The sequence below is a fragment of the Elephantulus edwardii genome, unplaced genomic scaffold (genome assembly GCF_000299155.1).
Source record: "Elephantulus edwardii isolate Elephantulus edwardi_28Jun2011 unplaced genomic scaffold, EleEdw1.0 scaffold00085, whole genome shotgun sequence".
In the NCBI taxonomy this organism is placed as follows: domain Eukaryota; kingdom Metazoa; phylum Chordata; class Mammalia; order Macroscelidea; family Macroscelididae; genus Elephantulus; species Elephantulus edwardii.
In genome coordinates this window covers 14,608,055-14,627,034 of record NW_006399835.1, presented here as the reverse complement: position 1 = coordinate 14,627,034, position 18,980 = coordinate 14,608,055, and the positions used below count along the sequence as shown (strand labels likewise).

At 40.3% G+C, this 18,980-nt stretch overlaps 1 protein-coding gene across 2 annotated transcripts; it reads left to right on the top strand.

Moving 5' to 3' along the window:
• Positions 1 to 5,951: 5,951 nt before the first annotated feature.
• COL8A1 (collagen, type VIII, alpha 1) lies at positions 5,952 to 10,715 on the top strand. 2 transcript variants are annotated; one of them, XM_006890026.1, is made up of 2 exons: positions 5,952 to 6,282; positions 8,660 to 10,715. In XM_006890026.1, exons 1-2 carry the CDS (start codon positions 5,955 to 5,957, stop codon positions 10,567 to 10,569), a joined length of 2,238 nt encoding a protein of 745 aa, XP_006890088.1. In that variant the 5' UTR covers positions 5,952 to 5,954; the 3' UTR covers positions 10,570 to 10,715. The 2 variants fall into 2 exon arrangements, with proteins under 2 accessions (XP_006890088.1, XP_006890089.1); XM_006890027.1 differs by having other exon boundaries at positions 8,663 to 10,572.
• Positions 10,716 to 18,980: the final 8,265 nt, after the last annotated feature.

The following is an 18,980-nucleotide window of genomic DNA, read 5'->3' as shown; positions in this document are numbered from 1 at the left end:
CATCTGCATAAGGCAGGTTGTTGATGACCCTTCCACCAATCCTGATGCCACATTCTTCTTCGTACAGCCCACTGTCTCAGATGATCTGTTCTGCATACAAATTGAAAAGGTATGGAGACAGAATACATCCCTGATGGACCCCCTTCTTCATTTTGAACCATGTAGTGTCTCCTTGCTCTGTTCTGATGACTGCCTTTTAGTCCAAGTATATAAAATATATTTTTAACAGTACATACATTATTAATAGTGCATTCAAAATAAACTATTCCTGGACTATATGATTTATGGGAAAGGGAAAGATTTTTATCAGTCATTTATCTGATAATCATTTCCTCATTTTTTTCCTTAAGTGAGGAAAAGGTGTATTTAAGAGGGGAAAGTGCAAAACAGTGAATTATTTAATAAGGATTTATTATAAATATTTTCTCAGTTACTTTTCAACCTGTTCACACTCTTTGGTATTGCTTTTGTCACGAATCAACACATCCTCTAAAAACTGGAAAACTATTGTCTAGAGTTAAGTGAGGTACATGCAAACAGAAATAAAAAAACAAAATTTTACAGGAGAATAGAAATTATAGACCATTTTATCAAGGTTTTCCAGAAAACCTTCATTAAAAGTTATGAAGAACTTTCTTTTTCTCTTCTCTCTGGACAATAAACATTCTCTTGACACTTTACTTAGGATTCCCGTTTTTCAAGTCCTAAGTTAGCAGGTTAAGAGAGGGTAGCATCCGTATTCCCAGCGTTAATGTCAAGAGGGTACTAAGCTGATTTCTGTGTACTGCACATGCCCCCTGGTGTGCATTTGCTAGTACTGCATTTCCCTGAGTCGCACAGACTTGAGGCTAGGATGATTCTCAACAGGTCTTTTTGAATTGTTCATGTATGTTGCTGTTTTGTTGTGTGCTTTCAAGTTGGAAGCAACTCCTAGCTGATCTTCCAGTGGGTTTTCAGAGGCTGCAAATCGTACAGAAGGAGAGCATCCATCTTTCTCCCTTTAAGCAGCTGGTAGATTCAAATTGCATGCCTCTGAAGCTCTAATACATCCACACATATTGTTGTTGTTGTTGTTGTTGTTGTTATATGCCATCCAGTCAACTATGACTTGACCCTATGCACAGTAGCTCTGAACCCTGTGCTATCCTGAACCAATATTACTGTCCCTGATACACCTATCCTCATTACCCCAGTTATTATATCGATCCATCTCATTGGGGTCTTCCTCTCCTGTGCTGTCTGTCCCTCCATCCTTCCAAACTTGATATCCTTCTCCAAAGATTTGTCACTCCTGGCTACATTCCCAAAAGATGTGAAATGGAGTCTCAAAATCCTTGCCTCTGCTTCCTATGAAGATGCTGCAAAAAGCCAGGAAGGAAGCCCCTGCCCCTCTCAAAACTAAAGCCAAAGCAAAGGCATTAAAGGCCAAGAAGGCAGTCCTGAAGGGCATCCACAGTAGCAGAAAAAAGAAGATCCGCATGTCACCCACCTTCTGGCAGCCTAAGATGCTGAGACTCCGAAGGCTGCCCAGATAACCCCAGAAGAGACCCCCAGGAGAAAAAAGCTTGACCACTATGCTGTCATCAAGTTTCCCTTAACCACTGAGTCAGCCATGAAGAAAATAGAGAATAAAAATACATTTATGTTCATTGCAGATGTCAAAGCCCAAAAGCACCAAATTAAACAAGCTGTAAAGAAGCTCTATGACATTGATGTGGCCAAGGTCAACATCTTTTTAAAAAAAAAATTTTATTAGTTTTAATGCAAGGTCAACATCTTGATTAGGCCTGATGGAGAGAAGAAGGCCTATGTTCAACTTGCTCCTGACTGATGCTTTGGGTGTTGTCAACAAAATTGGGATCATCTAAACTGAGTCCAGCTGGCTAATTCTAAATACAAATTTTTCTTACCAAAAAAAAAAATCCTTGCCTCCAAGGAGCCACTTGATTTCACCCTCTCCAGAGGGTGAACTGTTAATTCTTTTGGAGGTCAGTGGTATATTCAACACTCTTGTCCAGCACCACAGCTCAAAGGCATCAATTCTTCTTCTGTCATCCTTGGTCATTGTCCAGTTTACTTGCGTAGCAAGTAAATGCAAAGACCAAGGCCTGATCAGGTGCACCTTAGTCTCTAGATTGACATCCTTGTTCTTCAGCACTCTGGAGCAGATTTTCCTTACAGCAGATTTTCCTAATGCAGTTTGTCTTTTGATTTCTTGACTACTGTAGCCAAGAGTGTTGATTGTGGAATTGAGCAAGCTAAAATTATTAATAATCTCATTCTCTTCTTCATCTATCATGCTGCTGCCAGTTGGCCCAGGGGTGAGAATCTTCATTTTTCTTAATATTGAGCATCAATCCATATTGCAAACTACAGTCCTTGACCCTCTGCAGCAAATCCTTCAGGCCCTCTTCAGTTTCAGCAAATAAAATTGTGTCATCTGCATTACACAGACTGTTGATGAACCTTCCTCTAATCGTATTCCTTCTTATGAAGTCCAACCTCTTGAATGATCTGTTCTGCATCAGATTGAAAGGATATGGAGACAGGACACATCCCTGACACACTCCTTTCCTGATTTTGGACCATGCACTGTTTTCTTGCACTATTCTGACAATTGCCTCCTTGCCCAATTATTAGTTATATATACAAAGCTATGGTGGCTGCTAACCCAAAGGTGATATCTCTCTGATGGTTTTAATCAGAGATTATTTTTATATTTTTATGTATATAAAAGCTTTATCAGTGCCATCAAGTTTTATATACATATGATTAATTCAAGCTGCGTGCCTTTGTGTTGGCAGCACAACTTCTTACCACTAAGCCACCAAACCTCTATGTAAATAGAAAAAGATTTAAAACCAAACTTATTGCCACAGATCCAATTCCAGCTTACAACAAGGGCAAAGTAAACTGTCCCATAGGGTCTCCAAAGCAGCAGTTTTTAAAGAAGGCGCCTGTGGAGTGGCTAGTGGGTTCAAACCATGGGCCTTTTGGTTAGTAGCTGAGTGCCTAACTACCATGTCACCAGGGCTCAAGTAAATCCTAATTATATTGACTCTAATAACTGCTAATTTGGAAAAGCTACTATTAGGGAGTTTAGAAACCATTCATATTTGAATTAAACATCTCTGTCACTATATTTATACAAATAATTGTAAAACTGATAGTACATGCTAATTTGAAAATAGTCTAAATGGGATAAACAATGTATACTGCATTGAAACAGATGAGGGATAGGACTGTTTAAAAGGAATATAGGACTAGGTATTATTTTCATGACATGATTACAGAAAAAGAAATGCTTAATAAAGTGGACTGTGGACTCGAATATTTTTTTAAAAGAGAAAAACTGAGCGGGAGGAGCAGGCAAGGAGGAAAATGTGCAACAGTGAATGAATAGGGAAAAATTGAATGGAAAGAATATGTTGTGAAAAATATATATGTTGCATTAAAAAATTCTTTATTATTTTTTTTTTAAAAAAAGATAAATTGCAAAAGATTTCTCTTTAAAAAAACACTGCATGGTGTAAAATCAGAAAGCTTGTGCACTGTGGATGTAGCCTTTCTCCATATATTCAACCTGTATGCTGAGCAAATAATTTGAAGCTGGACTTTATGAAGAACACAGCATCAGGATTGGAGGAAGACTCATCAACAAACACAACATTTTGTATTTTGCCTGTCTTTTTGAATTCTGTATTTTCAATTATTTATTCATTGCAAATGTATTTTTTTAAGAGAAAAAAAAAACACAAACAACTTTACAATGGAACTCACCGGATGAGCTGCACAAGAATCAGATTGACAACTTCAGTGGAAGGAATCATTGGACAAGCTCAATATCAGCAGTCAAATCTAGGCCAGCAGCGGACTCTAAGTTAGATCATCAATTACTCATGTCCAAGTTCAAATTGACCAGTACACTAAGCATGTCCTCTGTCATGGACCTGTCCAAAACCCTGAAGAGCAATAATGTCAATCAGAAGACTAATGGTGCCTGACTTGAGCTATGATCTTTTCAGTCACTTGTTATGCATCTGAGAGCTGGGCAATGAATAAGGGTGATAGAAAAAGAATTGATGCCTTTGAGTTTTGATGTTGGAGACAATTACTGAATGTCCCATGGACTGCCAAAAGAACAAGCAAATATGTCTTGGGAAAAGTGCAGCCAGAATGCCCCTTGGAGGCAAAGATGGTGAAGCTTCATCTGTCATACTCTGGGCATTTTGCTAGGAGAGGCTTTTCCTTGGAAAGGAACAGCATGCTTGGAAAAGCAGAGGGTCAGACAAAAAAGAAGAATGGATAGACACTGTGACTACAGCAATGAACTCTAGTGTGTCAGAGATGATGAAGATGGAACAGAATAGGACAGGGTTCAGGTCTGTTCATAGGGTCACTATGAGTCATGCTCAACTTGATGGCATCTAACAATGACAACAACTACTGGTAGTAGTAAAACTAGTATATTTCTCCCTCTAGTTAACAATTTCCAAAGTTAAGGATTGGTTATGGAGACTCCATGTTCCATCAGGGCCAAGGTTACGTCAACCTTGTTGCTCTGCCATCCTCAGTATTCAGTCTCACATCAGAGCCTATGGTGTCTGCCCATACTCACAACCCAACCAATGTTGTTGTTGTTGTTAGATGCCATCAAGTTGACTGTTCTCTAATATACTCAAGCCTATTGTTATAGTCCTTGTGTCAATCTGTTTTGTTGAGTGTTTTCTTCGCTTTCGTTGACCATCCAATTTTCTAAGTATGATTTTTCCAAGAACTAGCCCCTCCTAACAATAAGCGGAAAATATGTGAGATGAAGTTTCACTACCCTTGCCTCTCAAGAGCACCCTGGTTATACTTCCTCCAAGACCTGTTTGTTATTTTGGCAGTCCATGGGATTTTCAATACTCTTCCTTAACACCACAAGTCAAGGCATTGGTTCTTCTTCTCTCATTCTTATTCATTGTCCAACTTTCAGATGGATAGCATCCACCTGGGTCTTCCTCTTCTTTGCTGACCCTCCACCCTTCCCACCTGGTATGCCCTGAAGAGGGTGAAATCAGATTCTTCTTAGAGACAAGGATTTTGAAATCCCATCTAACATACTTTGGGTGTGTTGCCAGGAGGGACTAGTCTTTAGAGAAGGGACACTGGCTTGGAACGGTAAAGGATCAGCACAGGACAGAAAGAACCTGGATGATGTGGACTGACACAGTGTCTTGGCAATAGGAGCAGGTGTGGTGGATACAGTGAGATTGGCTTAGGATAGGGCTAGGCTCAGAGGTTCATAGGGTGGCTATGAGTCATAGTCGACTCAAAGGCACATAAAAACAACAGCAGCCTAGAGAGCAAGGAGTTGTGCTGCTAAACCCAAAGACCCCGCTGGTTTGAATCCAAGAGATAAAGATTGGCATTCTCATCCAGTGAGATTTACAGCCTAGAATGTCAGCTATGAGTCAGCTTTAAAGTGCCATCAAGTCAAATAGTGATCCTATGAACAATAGCTCTGAACCCTGTCCTGTCTTGAGCCAATCTCCCTGTTTCTGACACACCTGACCCCATTGCCACAGTCACTGTATCAATCCGTCTCATCCAGAGTCGTCTTCTCCTGCACTGACCTTTTACTTTTTCAAGGACGGTCGCTTCTGGCAATATGCCCTCTTACTTAATGACAATTCAAATTCATTAACTGTCCTTCTCATTGTCTATATTCCCACCAATTGCTGGATTCTACTCTTTTTTTTTCACTAGTGTTTTTTTGTTTGTCAAAATGGGGTTTTCAACATTCTCTTTCCCGATTGAAAAGTAGCATCTGTCTTTTCATTGACTTCCACCCATGAAGTTTTTCTAATAAAGGCTATTTCCTCTTGCCCCCTCTCTGTTTCTGAATAAACTTCAGTCATTTTAGCCTCCAGGTTTTCACCTTGTGAATGTGTTCCTTCCCTCCGCAGGTGATGGCTGGGCCGCCCGCCCCTCTGCAGCTGCTGGGAGTCCTGCTCTTCACCGCCCTGGGCTGTGTCAGGCTCATTCAAGCCGGTGCCTACTATGGAATCAAGCCAATGCCACCTCAAATTCCTCCTCAGATGCCACCACAAATTCCCCAGTACCAGCCCCTGGGTCAGCAAGTACCTCACATGCCTTTGGGCAAAGATGGCCTTTCTGTGGGCAAGGAGATGCCCCACATGCAGTATGGCAAAGAGTATTCACACCTACCCCAGTACAGGAAGGAGATTCCACCAGTGCCAAGAATGGGCAAAGAAGTGGCACCCAAGAAAGGCAAAGGTAACATTAGTGAATAGTCATATTCTAGTGTTGTTTAAGAATCTTAAAATAAAGGGTGTGGGGAGGCTGAATTTGAGAAACTCTAGCATTATAAGAGGTGAACCTGCCCAAGATGCTGCTACTGTTGGATGCCATGCCATGGAGTTGATTCCGACTCCTCAGACCCTGATGGAAAAAAGAGCAAAACACTGCCCAGTCCTTTGCCAGCCTCATAAATGGATGCTGTGTTTAAGCCCACGGGTGCAACCACTGTGTCAGGCCATCTCATTAAGGGACCGCCTCTGTTTTGCTGACACCCTACTTTACCCAGCGTGATGTCCTCCTCCAGGGTCTGGTCCCTTCTGATAGCATGTCCAATGTATGGAAGAGGAAGTTTCACCTTTGCTTCGAAGGAGCTTTCTAACGGCATGTTAGAAACGGCATGTCTTTTTAAAGACAGAATATTCTTCTGGCAGCCCATGGTATACTCAACATTCTCTATCAACACTATAAAGAAAATGTTTAAGGTTTTCTTTGATCTTCATTTCCCAGTTTTTAAATGCATATGAGACAACAGACAACTGAAAATACTATAACTTGGGCCAATCAAGTTGTGGCTGTCCCAGAGGCTGCCTTTTCCCCTCCCTAATTTGCTGATTAGAAATGACATGGCATAATAGTACTATAATAGTATCTACTGGCATCAAAGAAAGAGACTTCTGCTCTTCCTTAGCATTTTTAATCCATCCAAATGCTTTGTAAGAGAAATGACATGGACATCTTCTCATGTAAAGACTGCAGCCTTGGATGCCGTATAGGGCAGCTCTACACTGGTGAGTAGGGTCCTTGTGGGTCAGCACCTACTTGACAGCACACAACAGCATAAATGAAGCAGTCTCAAGTGTCTTCTCTTTAAGAGCTGATATTCCACTTAGGGAATTATCTAGGTCATTTCTTTTCCTTCCTTTTGTGAATGACTAGGCTGGCTTCTGAGATTTCCTGTACTTATTCAGATGGGTATCAGAGAGCAAATCAGGGAATTTGGAAAGAATGTGAGTTCTGTGGTTCTTTTTGTTCCCTGCCATTATAGCTTAGTGAAAAAAATAAAGCGGTAAAAAAATAATACTTGGGGACAATTAATCTCACTTATTGCTCCCTGTATCATGGGACATGGAGAGCTGTTTTTATCTGCAAAACAGATCATAACTGCTAACAAAATGTGCTTTATGTTTCAGTCACTATTGAAGACAGCACAACTCCTGTCACATCTATTATCTAATCATGTAGCGTGAGTGTATTACTGTACCGACAGGAAAGCAGAGATGCTGGCGCCTTAAGGAACAGCATAAAGGACTGGAGTCAAGCCCAGTAAGAGAGGCAGAGCTCCCTGATCCTGAGCCCGGCTCACTTCTTTATCCATGCTGCTTGCCATCCTGAAATATCTTACATTTCATTCGACTTCTCTGTTGGAAAACCAGAATTGCAAATGATAGAACACTTAAAAAATTAACAAGTTAATACTTGAGACTTGTGAAATCATTCAACACATTAAAGAATGTAAGCAAATCTATTTGTCTCTCGAAGACAGATATGGAAAGCTGTGCTTAAACCAAATACAAAATAGCATGCACATTTCTATTATTTCCTGATTCCACATGATGATCTTTTATCATCTATATTATATTTCAAAACATGAGAAAATATTGTTTAACCAAAAATTATTATCATTTACTCACTCATTGCTGTCAAGTCAGGACTGACTCATAGCTGACCCTCCAGCAGCTGTAAATCACATGGGAGAGACCATCCGACTTTCTCCTGAGTAGAAGCTAGTAGATTTGAACTGCCTGCCTTTGGGTTGGTAGCACAATTCTTTACCCACTAAGCTTCCAGAACTCCCCATTAGACAGGTAAATACATTAGAAAAAAACACAGTATGACTCTAACATTGTTTAAAGTCACATGTACACATACACACAGAATAAAATAAACAAGACAGAAATACATGTAAATGAGAAGTTACCCTCTATGAGTGCTGGAATTACAGGAAACTTTGACCTATTTTTATACTTCCTTGACTTTTCCAAAACCTTACAGTATATATATTATCTCCAAGTTTTATACTTGGAAAAATGTTAATTCATTACCTTTTTGCTTTTTACTTAATCAACACTAATTAAAAAACAGATGCATACATCTAAACAGTATCTCAAATACATCAAAGAAATGATCCATTTTCTTTTCCTTTAAATACTTATAACATACAGTACTGGGAGATAAGCACATTATTCTCAATATTCCTTCCTAATAAATAGGCAGATGTGCCAGAAATAATCATGAATGTCTTTACTTCACTGATGTGAGGACTAACTGGCTCTCTTCTTTTTCTCTTTCCCAGCAGAAATACCATTAGCCAGTTTACGAGGTGAGCAAGGTCCCCGTGGAGAGCCTGGCCCAAGAGGACCCCCTGGTCCTCCTGGTTTACCAGGCCATGGGATCCCTGGAATCAAAGGAAAACCAGGTCCACAGGGATATCCAGGAATTGGGAAGCCAGGTATGCCAGGAATGCCAGGAAAACCAGGAGCCATGGGAATGCCTGGGGCAAAAGGCGAGATTGGACCCAAAGGGGAGATCGGGCCCATGGGGATCCCAGGGCCACAAGGACCTCCAGGACCCCATGGACTTCCTGGCATTGGGAAGCCAGGAGGGCCAGGATTACCAGGGCAACCAGGAGCAAAGGGCGAGAGAGGACCTAAAGGACCACCAGGACCTCCAGGCCTTCAGGGTCCAAAAGGAGAGAAAGGTTTTGGAATGCCAGGCCTACCAGGGCTGAAAGGACCTCCAGGGATGCATGGGCCCCCTGGCCCCGTCGGACTTCCAGGAGTGGGGAAACCAGGAGTGACAGGCTTCCCTGGACCCCAGGGCCCTCTGGGAAAACCAGGGCCTCCAGGAGAACCTGGGCCACAGGGCCCTATTGGAGTACCAGGGATTCAAGGACCTCCTGGGATGCCAGGGGTTGGCAAACCAGGCCAGGATGGAATCCCTGGACAGCCAGGATTTCCAGGTGGCAAAGGGGAACAAGGGTTGCCAGGGCTACCAGGCCCTCCAGGCCCTCCAGGAATTGGGAAACCAGGATTTCCAGGGGTCAAAGGTGATCGTGGTATAGGGGGTGTTCCTGGGCCTCTAGGTCCGAGAGGGGAGAAAGGACCAGTAGGTGCCCCTGGGATAGGAGGTCCCCCTGGAGAACCAGGTCTGCCTGGACTCCCAGGCCCCATGGGTCCTCCAGGTGCTATTGGTTTCCCCGGTCCCAAAGGAGAGGGTGGGGTTGTGGGGCCACAGGGACCATCAGGTCCGAAGGGTGAGCCAGGACTTCAAGGCTTCCCAGGAAAGCCAGGTTTCCTTGGTGAGGTGGGACCTCCAGGCATGAGGGGTTTACCAGGTCCCATAGGGCCCAAGGGGGAGGCAGGACACAAAGGTTTGCCAGGGATCCCTGGGGCACCAGGGCTGCTTGGACCTAAGGGAGAGCCAGGAATCCCAGGAGACCAAGGTTTGCAAGGCCCTCCAGGCATCCCAGGAATTGCAGGTCCTAGTGGTCCAATTGGACCACCTGGAATCCCAGGTCCTAAAGGCGAACCAGGCCTCCCAGGGCCCCCGGGGTTCCCCGGAGTAGGGAAGCCGGGAGTGGCAGGCCTCCATGGCCCCCCAGGGAAACCTGGTGCCCTTGGTCCTCAAGGCCAGCCTGGTCTGCCAGGGCCCCCAGGCCCACCAGGGCCCCCAGGGCCTCCAGCTGCAATGCCCCCTACACAGCAACCCCAAGGAGAGTATCTGCCAGATGTGGGGCTGGGAATTGATGGCGTGAAAACTCCCCATGCCTACGGGGCTAAAAAAGGCAAGAACGGAGGGCCAGCCTACGAGATGCCTGCATTCACTGCTGAGCTGACCGCACCTTTCCCCCCAGTGGGGGCCCCGGTGAAGTTTGACAAACTTCTCTATAATGGCAGACAGAATTACAACCCACAGACGGGCATCTTCACCTGTGAGGTCCCTGGTGTCTACTACTTTGCCTACCATGTTCACTGCAAAGGAGGCAACGTGTGGGTTGCGCTGTTCAAGAATAACGAGCCTATGATGTACACATACGACGAGTACAAAAAGGGCTTCCTGGACCAGGCGTCCGGGAGCGCGGTGCTGCTGCTCAGGCCCGGAGACCGGGTGTTCCTCCAGATGCCCTCAGAACAGGCGGCGGGACTGTACGCTGGGCAGTACGTCCACTCCTCGTTCTCAGGATATTTATTATATCCCATGTGAAAAAAAAAAAGAGAGAGAGAGAGAGAGAGAGAGAGCGAGCTTAAACGTGACAATGACACACCAAAAAAATCTAAATGAAAAACACACAGTTGCTTCAAAATGTTTATACAGTTGGAAAGTTATATTTAAGTGAAAATTTGGACCATCATGTATGAATAAAAATGAAAATGCTTGTCTAATGCTGGCACAACAGCCTGTAATTGAAAAATGATGGGATACGATTTGTGTATCAAATTCTGACATTTGTGTTATACCCACTGGAATTATATTAGTTGATGTATGTTATATGTTGCAATAATAATTTGTTTATTCAGATCAATCAAAATGTCTAAGCATGAAAGATCGAAGCCAATGAGTCAGTCACTCATATTGTTTACTTTGAAATATATATAAGTACAATTTAAACTTACACAAATTAGAATAGTTAAATACCGTATTTACTTGCATAATTTCCACTGTATTTCTGCAGATACTTTGGCATGAGGGGTGAGAGAGGGCTGCGTTACCCCAACAGGAGCAAGGGCTGAGAGCCATGGCCCAACTTTAACCGAGTGGCTGTTTCTCTGTCAGTATCAAGTCAGATTCAACTCATAGCTGATCCTCTAAGCGTTTTCATAGGCTAAATATCTGCGGAGACTTCCCATCTTTCTACATCAGGGTTACTGGTGAATTCAAACTGCCTTTGAGCTCCCTAGGCTGTGTCAGTTAGCAACAGGAGCCCTGCTCAAAAAATCTCTCTCTAGGGACCTTGAGTATTACAAGTGGTTAAGCACTAACTGAAATGCTGGCAGCTCAAACAGAAGTGCTCAGATGGCAGGGGTAACAATCTGCTTTTGAAAAGCTAGACCTTTGAAAACCCTATGGAGCTGTTCAACTCATGCAGTGACACCCATGTCATCATCATGAATTAAAATCATCGCAATAGCAACTGTGTCTCTGAATAAAAATGCAATCAACCAGTGTCTATGTTCTCAGTGCCTTCTCTGTGCCTAGTACTAGGTGAGACACTTCTGTGGGGCACTAGTGCCCCAGAAAGAACTAATAAGTCAGATGAGGGGCATGAGTGGTAATTAACTCATCTATTCCTCAAAAATCATATTATATGAGGATTTGGGGTTTGTTTTTATTGAAGGAGAGAGATTTTGTGTTTTCTTCTCTCCATGTAGTTCTTTGACCCAACTACTCTGAACAGTTGGAAATTATTATTGTTGTTATATGCCATTGAGTCACTTGTCACTCGTTGTTGCTATTATTGTTGATTGTCTTCCAGTAGAGCACGATTCATAGTGACCCTATGAACGAAAGGCCTGAAGCTTTTCTATAACTATAGACATTTATCAAAGTTCATAGTTTCTGGAGGCATGTTGTTTAGGAAGTGGATGCCACTTCTGCTTTCAACATGACTCGTTAGAGAGGATAAAATAGCCTTCAAGAGTCAGAGAAAGAGCCTCCTCAACAAGATGGATTAATACAGTGGCCAAAACAGTAGGTGAGAATGTTGCAGGACCGGAAAAGCTTCAGAGCTGTTGGTCACAGGGTAACTATGAGTCAGAGTCAACTCGAAAGCACAATAACAACCCCTTCAGAAGGATCTGTATTTCACCTGCCTCTTTCAGTTTAAGTTTTGAATTTCTTTTTCCTAAACTACTTAAATTATTTGTTCATAGGGTCACTGGAAAATTGTGGTGGGCTTGACAACCCCTAATAACAACAGTCCTCAGTAACCTGCTAGTTTCATGAAATGTTTATTCTCAGTAACCCAAAACTGAAAGCCATTGCTGTCATGTTAAGTCTGAGTCACAGCAATTCTGTTTTACAGAGTATAACTGCTCCATAGTGTTTCTAAGGCTGAGGTTTTTAGGGAAGCAGACTGGGCACATCTTTACCTTGCTGAATGGCCAGTGAGTTGAACCTCCACCTTTCAGTAAGCAACCTAGCATTTTAACCAGTGCACCACCAGGGCTCCTTTCACTAACAGTGACAGATAACAAGTGTTCTTACATGCAGATAAAAATGCCACCCCTTTTTGATTATATATAGCCTTACATGATTACAATGATGATTTCAACCCTAACAGATATATGAATATTTTTGGTAGTTTTTCAATTTTAAAGGAATTTCTCTATAATGTATAGTTGATTCATCAGGGGTTTCAAAGTAAATTTTCAAAATCCAAGCCATTCTTTATTTGAGAGAGAATTGCATAAAAGAATCAATTTTTATTTAAAAAAAAATAATTTCTAAAGTTTGAATTTGCAAATGGATGTGTTGCTTGGATCCTAAAATTTTCATAAACGACTGTTTTCATTAGAAGCAATCTGTGAAGGAATATCAATGGGCAATCATCATCCATGCTTTCTAAATTGCTTCATGTTTAACCCATCAAAAGCCAGCTGGGCTCTTTAAGTGTTGTAAAAAGAGAAGTAAATATTGTTCCAAAACACAGAGAAACCATTTCAAGCCTGCTATTTGCTTGCTGCTGACACTATTAGCCACTTGGAAACATTATGTGGGAGTATGGTGATAGAATCGTACATACTTTCTTCAAAAGTAGATGGATACAGATGAGAAAATACACAAATAGATACAGTATTATTGCACTTGGGAATGTGTCTATGTCAAATATGAATCACTTTTACTGTCCAGAACATTATCCTCTTGCCCTAATATCTATCTTTTTCAATAGAATAAAAGTACCATTGCTTCTCAATTTTTCAAAAAAAAAAAAAAGATAATTGAGATTACTACCACAGGATTTCTTAATCATTGTTAATTATGTAACAAATTTTCCCCCATCAGGAAGATGTTTCAAGTTTCATTTTCAAAGCTGACAATATTTATGTGGCCATATATTCTTTGGGTTGATCTTGAAATTATTAATGAGAATCCTTGCTTAGAGCTGATAATGGTGGGGGCAGCATGGATTCATGATGTTCCTCGTGCTAAATAGCTGTATTGAAACATCTTGGAAGCCAATCAGATTAAATGATTTGTGAGATTGTGTTTATCTGTACATGTTTGGACTTTTCATTTCCACCAAGCAAGGGAAAAATTGTTTCTTTAGTCCAAACCAAATTTCACTTTTTCAAAATATCTTCCAACTTATTTATTGGTTGTTACTCAATTGCTATATATATGTGTGTGTATATTATCAGGCATATGCTTCTAGCTTGTATATGGGAGAGGAGCAAAGTCTATGCCAAATACTGTGTATTCTACAATGGTGCTAATCTCAGAGTTAAATGAATTTACCCAACTTAATTTAAAAAGAAGAGTTTTAAGTAATTATCTATATGTTTGTGTTTCCTTTTTGAGTGTTGCATATCATGTTAACACATTAGTGTAAAAGCAAGTGAAACAATCATATGTTCTAAAGTTGGGGGATAGTGCTATAATCCCTATTTAATTCAAATGAACTAGAACTTTGCCATGTGAAATGGACTAAGCTGCCATTATTATTTAAATACAGAGTATTAATGTAATGTAATATGACATCCCACGGGGGAGAAGAATGTCTGTAGTGGGTTCCCAAATATTTTAAAGAATACTATGAACAGTGAACAGACCGGTAACTTTTCTTTAGTTTCCATGACAGATTTGAGACTTGTCAATAGCAAATCAATTTTGTATTTAAATTTTTGTACTGATTTGGGAAAAGAAAAGTCTTATTAAATATCTTTAAAAGTATGTTTCTCATCTTTTTTATATCACTCAGCTGACATTATTTAAGCCCCTTAAATTGCGTGTCTTCTATTATAGCAATTAGCTGCAAAAATAGGGACAAAAAAAATAAATCAAAGCTTAAAGGGTAATTTCTTTCTCTCTGACATAAAGGTTCAGAGTCCAGAACTCATATGCAGACTCCAGTCAGGATCCCAGGTTCCTCCTTATTCTATTGTATTTTATTAATTTTAATGAACATTTACAAAGATTTTGGATTTCCATCCATTCATTGTTGCATTTTTCTCCCTGACCACCCCTCCCCCCCAGTTCGTTCTTCTCTTTGAAAAGTAAAAGAAAGAAATCTTTCATTGGTATACAATCCCCCACCCCAAGTACACTCCACTATGCAATCTTCATTCTGGACTCTTGTCATAACCATAATAATCAATCATATATCACTTTTAAACTGTTCTCTCCCTCATCTGTTTCAACGCAGTATACATAATTTATCCAATTTTTCTCAGTCTTACCCCAACTCTGATTCAGTCCTGTTCTACAATGGTGGCACTTATTTGTCTTTTTGTGACTGACATATTTCACTCAGCATAATGTCCTTCAGGGTCATCCATTTTTAATCATATTGCATGAGTTCAGATGGCCAACAAACACATGAAGAAATGTTCAAAATCCCTAGCACTAAGAGAGATGCAAAACAATATGAGATATCATCTCACCCCAGTAAGAATAGCAAAATTTAACAGAACAGCAAACAACAAATGCTGGCGAGGTTGTGGAGAAATTGGAACCCTTATTCACTGTTGGTGCGAGTGTAAAATGGTGCAACCACTATGGATGGCTGTATGACGCTTTCTCAAAAAGTTGCAAATAGAAATACCATTTGACCCAGCAATTCCTCTACTGGGAATGTACCCTAAAGAAATCAGAACTGCCACCCAAGCAGATATATGCACATCCATGTTTATTGCGGCTTTGTTCACAATAGCAAAGAGTTGGAAACAACCTAAGTGCCCATCAACAAACGAATGGATAGAGAAGGTTTGGTATACACAATGGAATACTATGCTGCATTGAAAAACAAGGAACCCTGGTTCCTTCTATGTTGTTACTCTTTTACCCTTCATCTCGTGGTCCATCATAGCTACTACATTCCAGTCAGTAGGAAGTGAAAAAGGCAAGAAGGGGAGGAGGATATAGTCTTTCCTTATTAACTATTTAACCCAGAAGTTAGCATAGGTCACTTCTTTCATGTTTTCATGTCCTATAGCTCAAAATTTCATTACGTTGCCACAAGCTGCAAGGGAGTGTGGAAAACTAAATATTTATTCAGAGTAGCCACTTACCCAGCCAAAAATCAGGTTTAAAAAAAATAAGAGAGAAAAGGCAGAACAAACATTAAGGGACAATTACTTGCCTCTGGCATATCCATAATAAAAAAAATAACTGATGCAAACATCATTTCTCCCTCCAAAATCCATCTCCAAATACTCCATAAATGTCATTCAAAAGCCATTCTTTTTTCCTTCTAAGATGGGTTGTAGGGTTTTTTTTGTTTTTTTTTATATTTTATTTTTATTTTATGTGTGTGTGTGTGTGTGTGTGTGTGTGTGTGTACTGTCAAATTGGATCTGACTGGTCCTTCTTCCCTGGCAGAGCATCCTGTGGATTCGAACCGTGGGTCTCTGGGATTGCAGTGCAGCTTCTTGCCACTAGGCCACCAGAGCTCCCAAGGGTTGTAGGGTTTTTTTATTTATTTTATTTTATACTGGTTTACATACAAAATTCATAAAGTTCATATACATTTTTGTCACACCAGATCCTTCCCCTTTCCTTTACCAATCTCTCCCTCCACCCATCAAAAAATTGTGTGACCCTATTTTTAAGCCCCACTCCCTCCCCTCCTTGGATCCTTGTACATATTCTACAATAATGATCCTAAGCGGTATTTGTCTTTATGAGACTGAATTACCATAATACTCTCCAGTCCCTCCCATGTTAGGTACTATTCACAAAATCATTGCTCCTATGTGCTGCAAAATATTCCATTGTGTGAATGTACACATAGTATTTGTTTTTAAGTTGTCCAGAATTTACTTTTATTTGAATCCATAATCAATGCAGATGAAAGCAACAGTTAAGAAATCAGTGATTCAACAACACTTAACAACAGCTACATTCTTTCATAGCCATTAGACTAGTATTTTTTTGTTACCAGTTTATTTACAAAGTTTGAATACATTGTTTTTTACACTGGATCTTTTCCATATCCTTCACCACCCCCCACCCATCAAATTGTGCAATTCTATGATTAACACACTTTCCCGCTCCCATCTATCCTCACTCCTTTGCTCCCACACTTCCCCCCTCCCTTGGATTCTCATAGTCATTCTACAAAAATGGTTTTATACAGCATTTGTCCTTATGGGACTGAGTGCACTCAGCATACTGCTCTCCAGTCCCTCCCAAGTTAGATAATAATTTATAAAATCATTGTTCCTGCATGCTGCATAGTATTCCATTGTGTGAATGTACCATAATTCCTCAATCCATTTGATTGTGGATGGACATCTTGGCTGTTTCCATATTCTTGAATAACAGTTAGGAACATTGGTGTATAAGTCTTTATTTGTGCCTCAGTTCTCATTTTCTCAGAGTATAGATTAATTCTTAAAGAGCCCCTCCCTTCATTTATTACTTTGCCACTGCTACTGGAGTGAGATAGTATCTCATTGTGGTTTTGATTTGCATCTCTCTTTTTGCTAGTGATTTTCAGCATTTCTTCATGTGTCTGTTGGCCATTCAAATACCTTCCTCTGTGAAAATTCTTTCCATGTCTTTAGACCATTTTGTAATATTTTGAGAGGAGATTGCTGTGAGTGGCCCTGTAGAGCAAAAGTAGACTTGTTTTGAGAGTTTAAAAGTCTAATAAATATTCATCCTTTGTGATGAATTACCAATGAGAATATTATAAATTGTATTATTCAACAAGCAATTATATAGCATTAGACTAAAATTTCATGACCACAGCTTCTATCCTTATATAATCTAATCAGTCCTATTTCTTTCTATAGCCAAAGATTTTCCCTAGCATACATCAGTCATTGTATTAGCATTCACTATTGGTCATAGGAGTAGATGGAAGAATGGACACAAGAGATGGGGCAGGGAGGCAAAATGGTTGGAATTCAGAATGCAGGGCAATCAAAGCAAATCCTTCATCACTATGACTGAACAAAGTAACTCAAAATATACACCATATTATAACAGATACACTTTTTTTAGTTAAAATAGATCTGTTTCAACTCATCACTATATTAGGAGAGAATTAGTTACCGGTTATACCCACATTTTTTAAAAAAAATCTATGCACAAAAGAACAAAACACTGCTGATGCCATGATAGCCAGCATCCTTGAGTCCACTGCAACTTTCAACCAAGGGGGATCATTTTGTGGCATCATATAGGGTAGCATTGTTTTGTGAGCCACAGGGTGAATTTGCAGATGTATGTCACCAGGATTTTTTTCCTACAGTCTTTCTTGGTCTGAAATCTCCGTTGATGCCTGCCCTCTATGGTGACTTTCCAGGTCATTAAAATTCTGGTGACATAGTTTCTAGTATAACAACAACATTCAAGACCCATCGTGTGGCAGAAGGGTCATTGTATTTCCATAAATAAAAGCAAAGCAGAATTCTTGATCCCTGTATTCTACTTGACACTCCTACGCAATTCAAGGGATATAAAACCAGCAGGAAACACAACCTTTCTTCTTTAAATAATTTACCTTGTGTTTGGAGAATATGAAGGTTTTTATTACACAAGAAGTTCATTTAAAAAAAAAGAAGAAAAGAATAAGTTCATTTCCCATTGATATTAACAGGATTGTGTGATGCTGCTCAGATCTTACGTGCTAGGAAAATTCAGAAGAAAAAGACTGTTCTGTGCAGTTTTCTTGCTGAGAATGACTTCTTTACACCACAGCACCCAGCAAAATAATAACTTCCTCTTTAAAACATCCCTGCTACTCAGATTTTATCACTCTCTCTTCCATGCCACCTGCTTGATTATACATTTTTCTGTCCCTTCTTCGTTTTTTGTTGTTGTTTTTTTTTCAACTTGGTGATTGCTTTTCTTCTGTACTCAGTTATAAATACTTTTAGAACAGGCATCTCATTCTTTTGTTTTTTTTTCCATGTTGTACATAGGGAGTCGCAGGCGACTCGACGGCACATAACAACAACAACAACAACAACATGGTATTTCATAACATACTGGTCAAATACAAGGTTTGATTGAGAATTAACATCACAAGGATATTGCGAGAAATAGTCCTAAACTGCTATTGAGATTTGAATGAATAACAGTAAACCTTCCTGCTCTGAGATTCTGAGAGTATACAGAAACTTACTGTAAGATGAAAATTTCAGAGAATTTTTTCTGAGAAGGTGATTTTTAACCAGTATGGGTGGGGGAAGGCATAAGGAAGTATAAGGGAGGGCACTGTAAGACAACTGGCCTCTTCTCTAATTCAAAGAGGAAATGAATAGGAGTGAAGGAACAGGGATTCTGTGAGGGCTGGGGAAGGTGGATGCAATAAGGAATATGGTTTTATTATCTATTCAAGAACTCATAAATAAAACAAATTAACAACTAAGGACTAACAAATTAACTAAGAATTCATAACTAAGAGAGGATCACATGATAAAAAACTTTAGATATGAGGAAGAGCT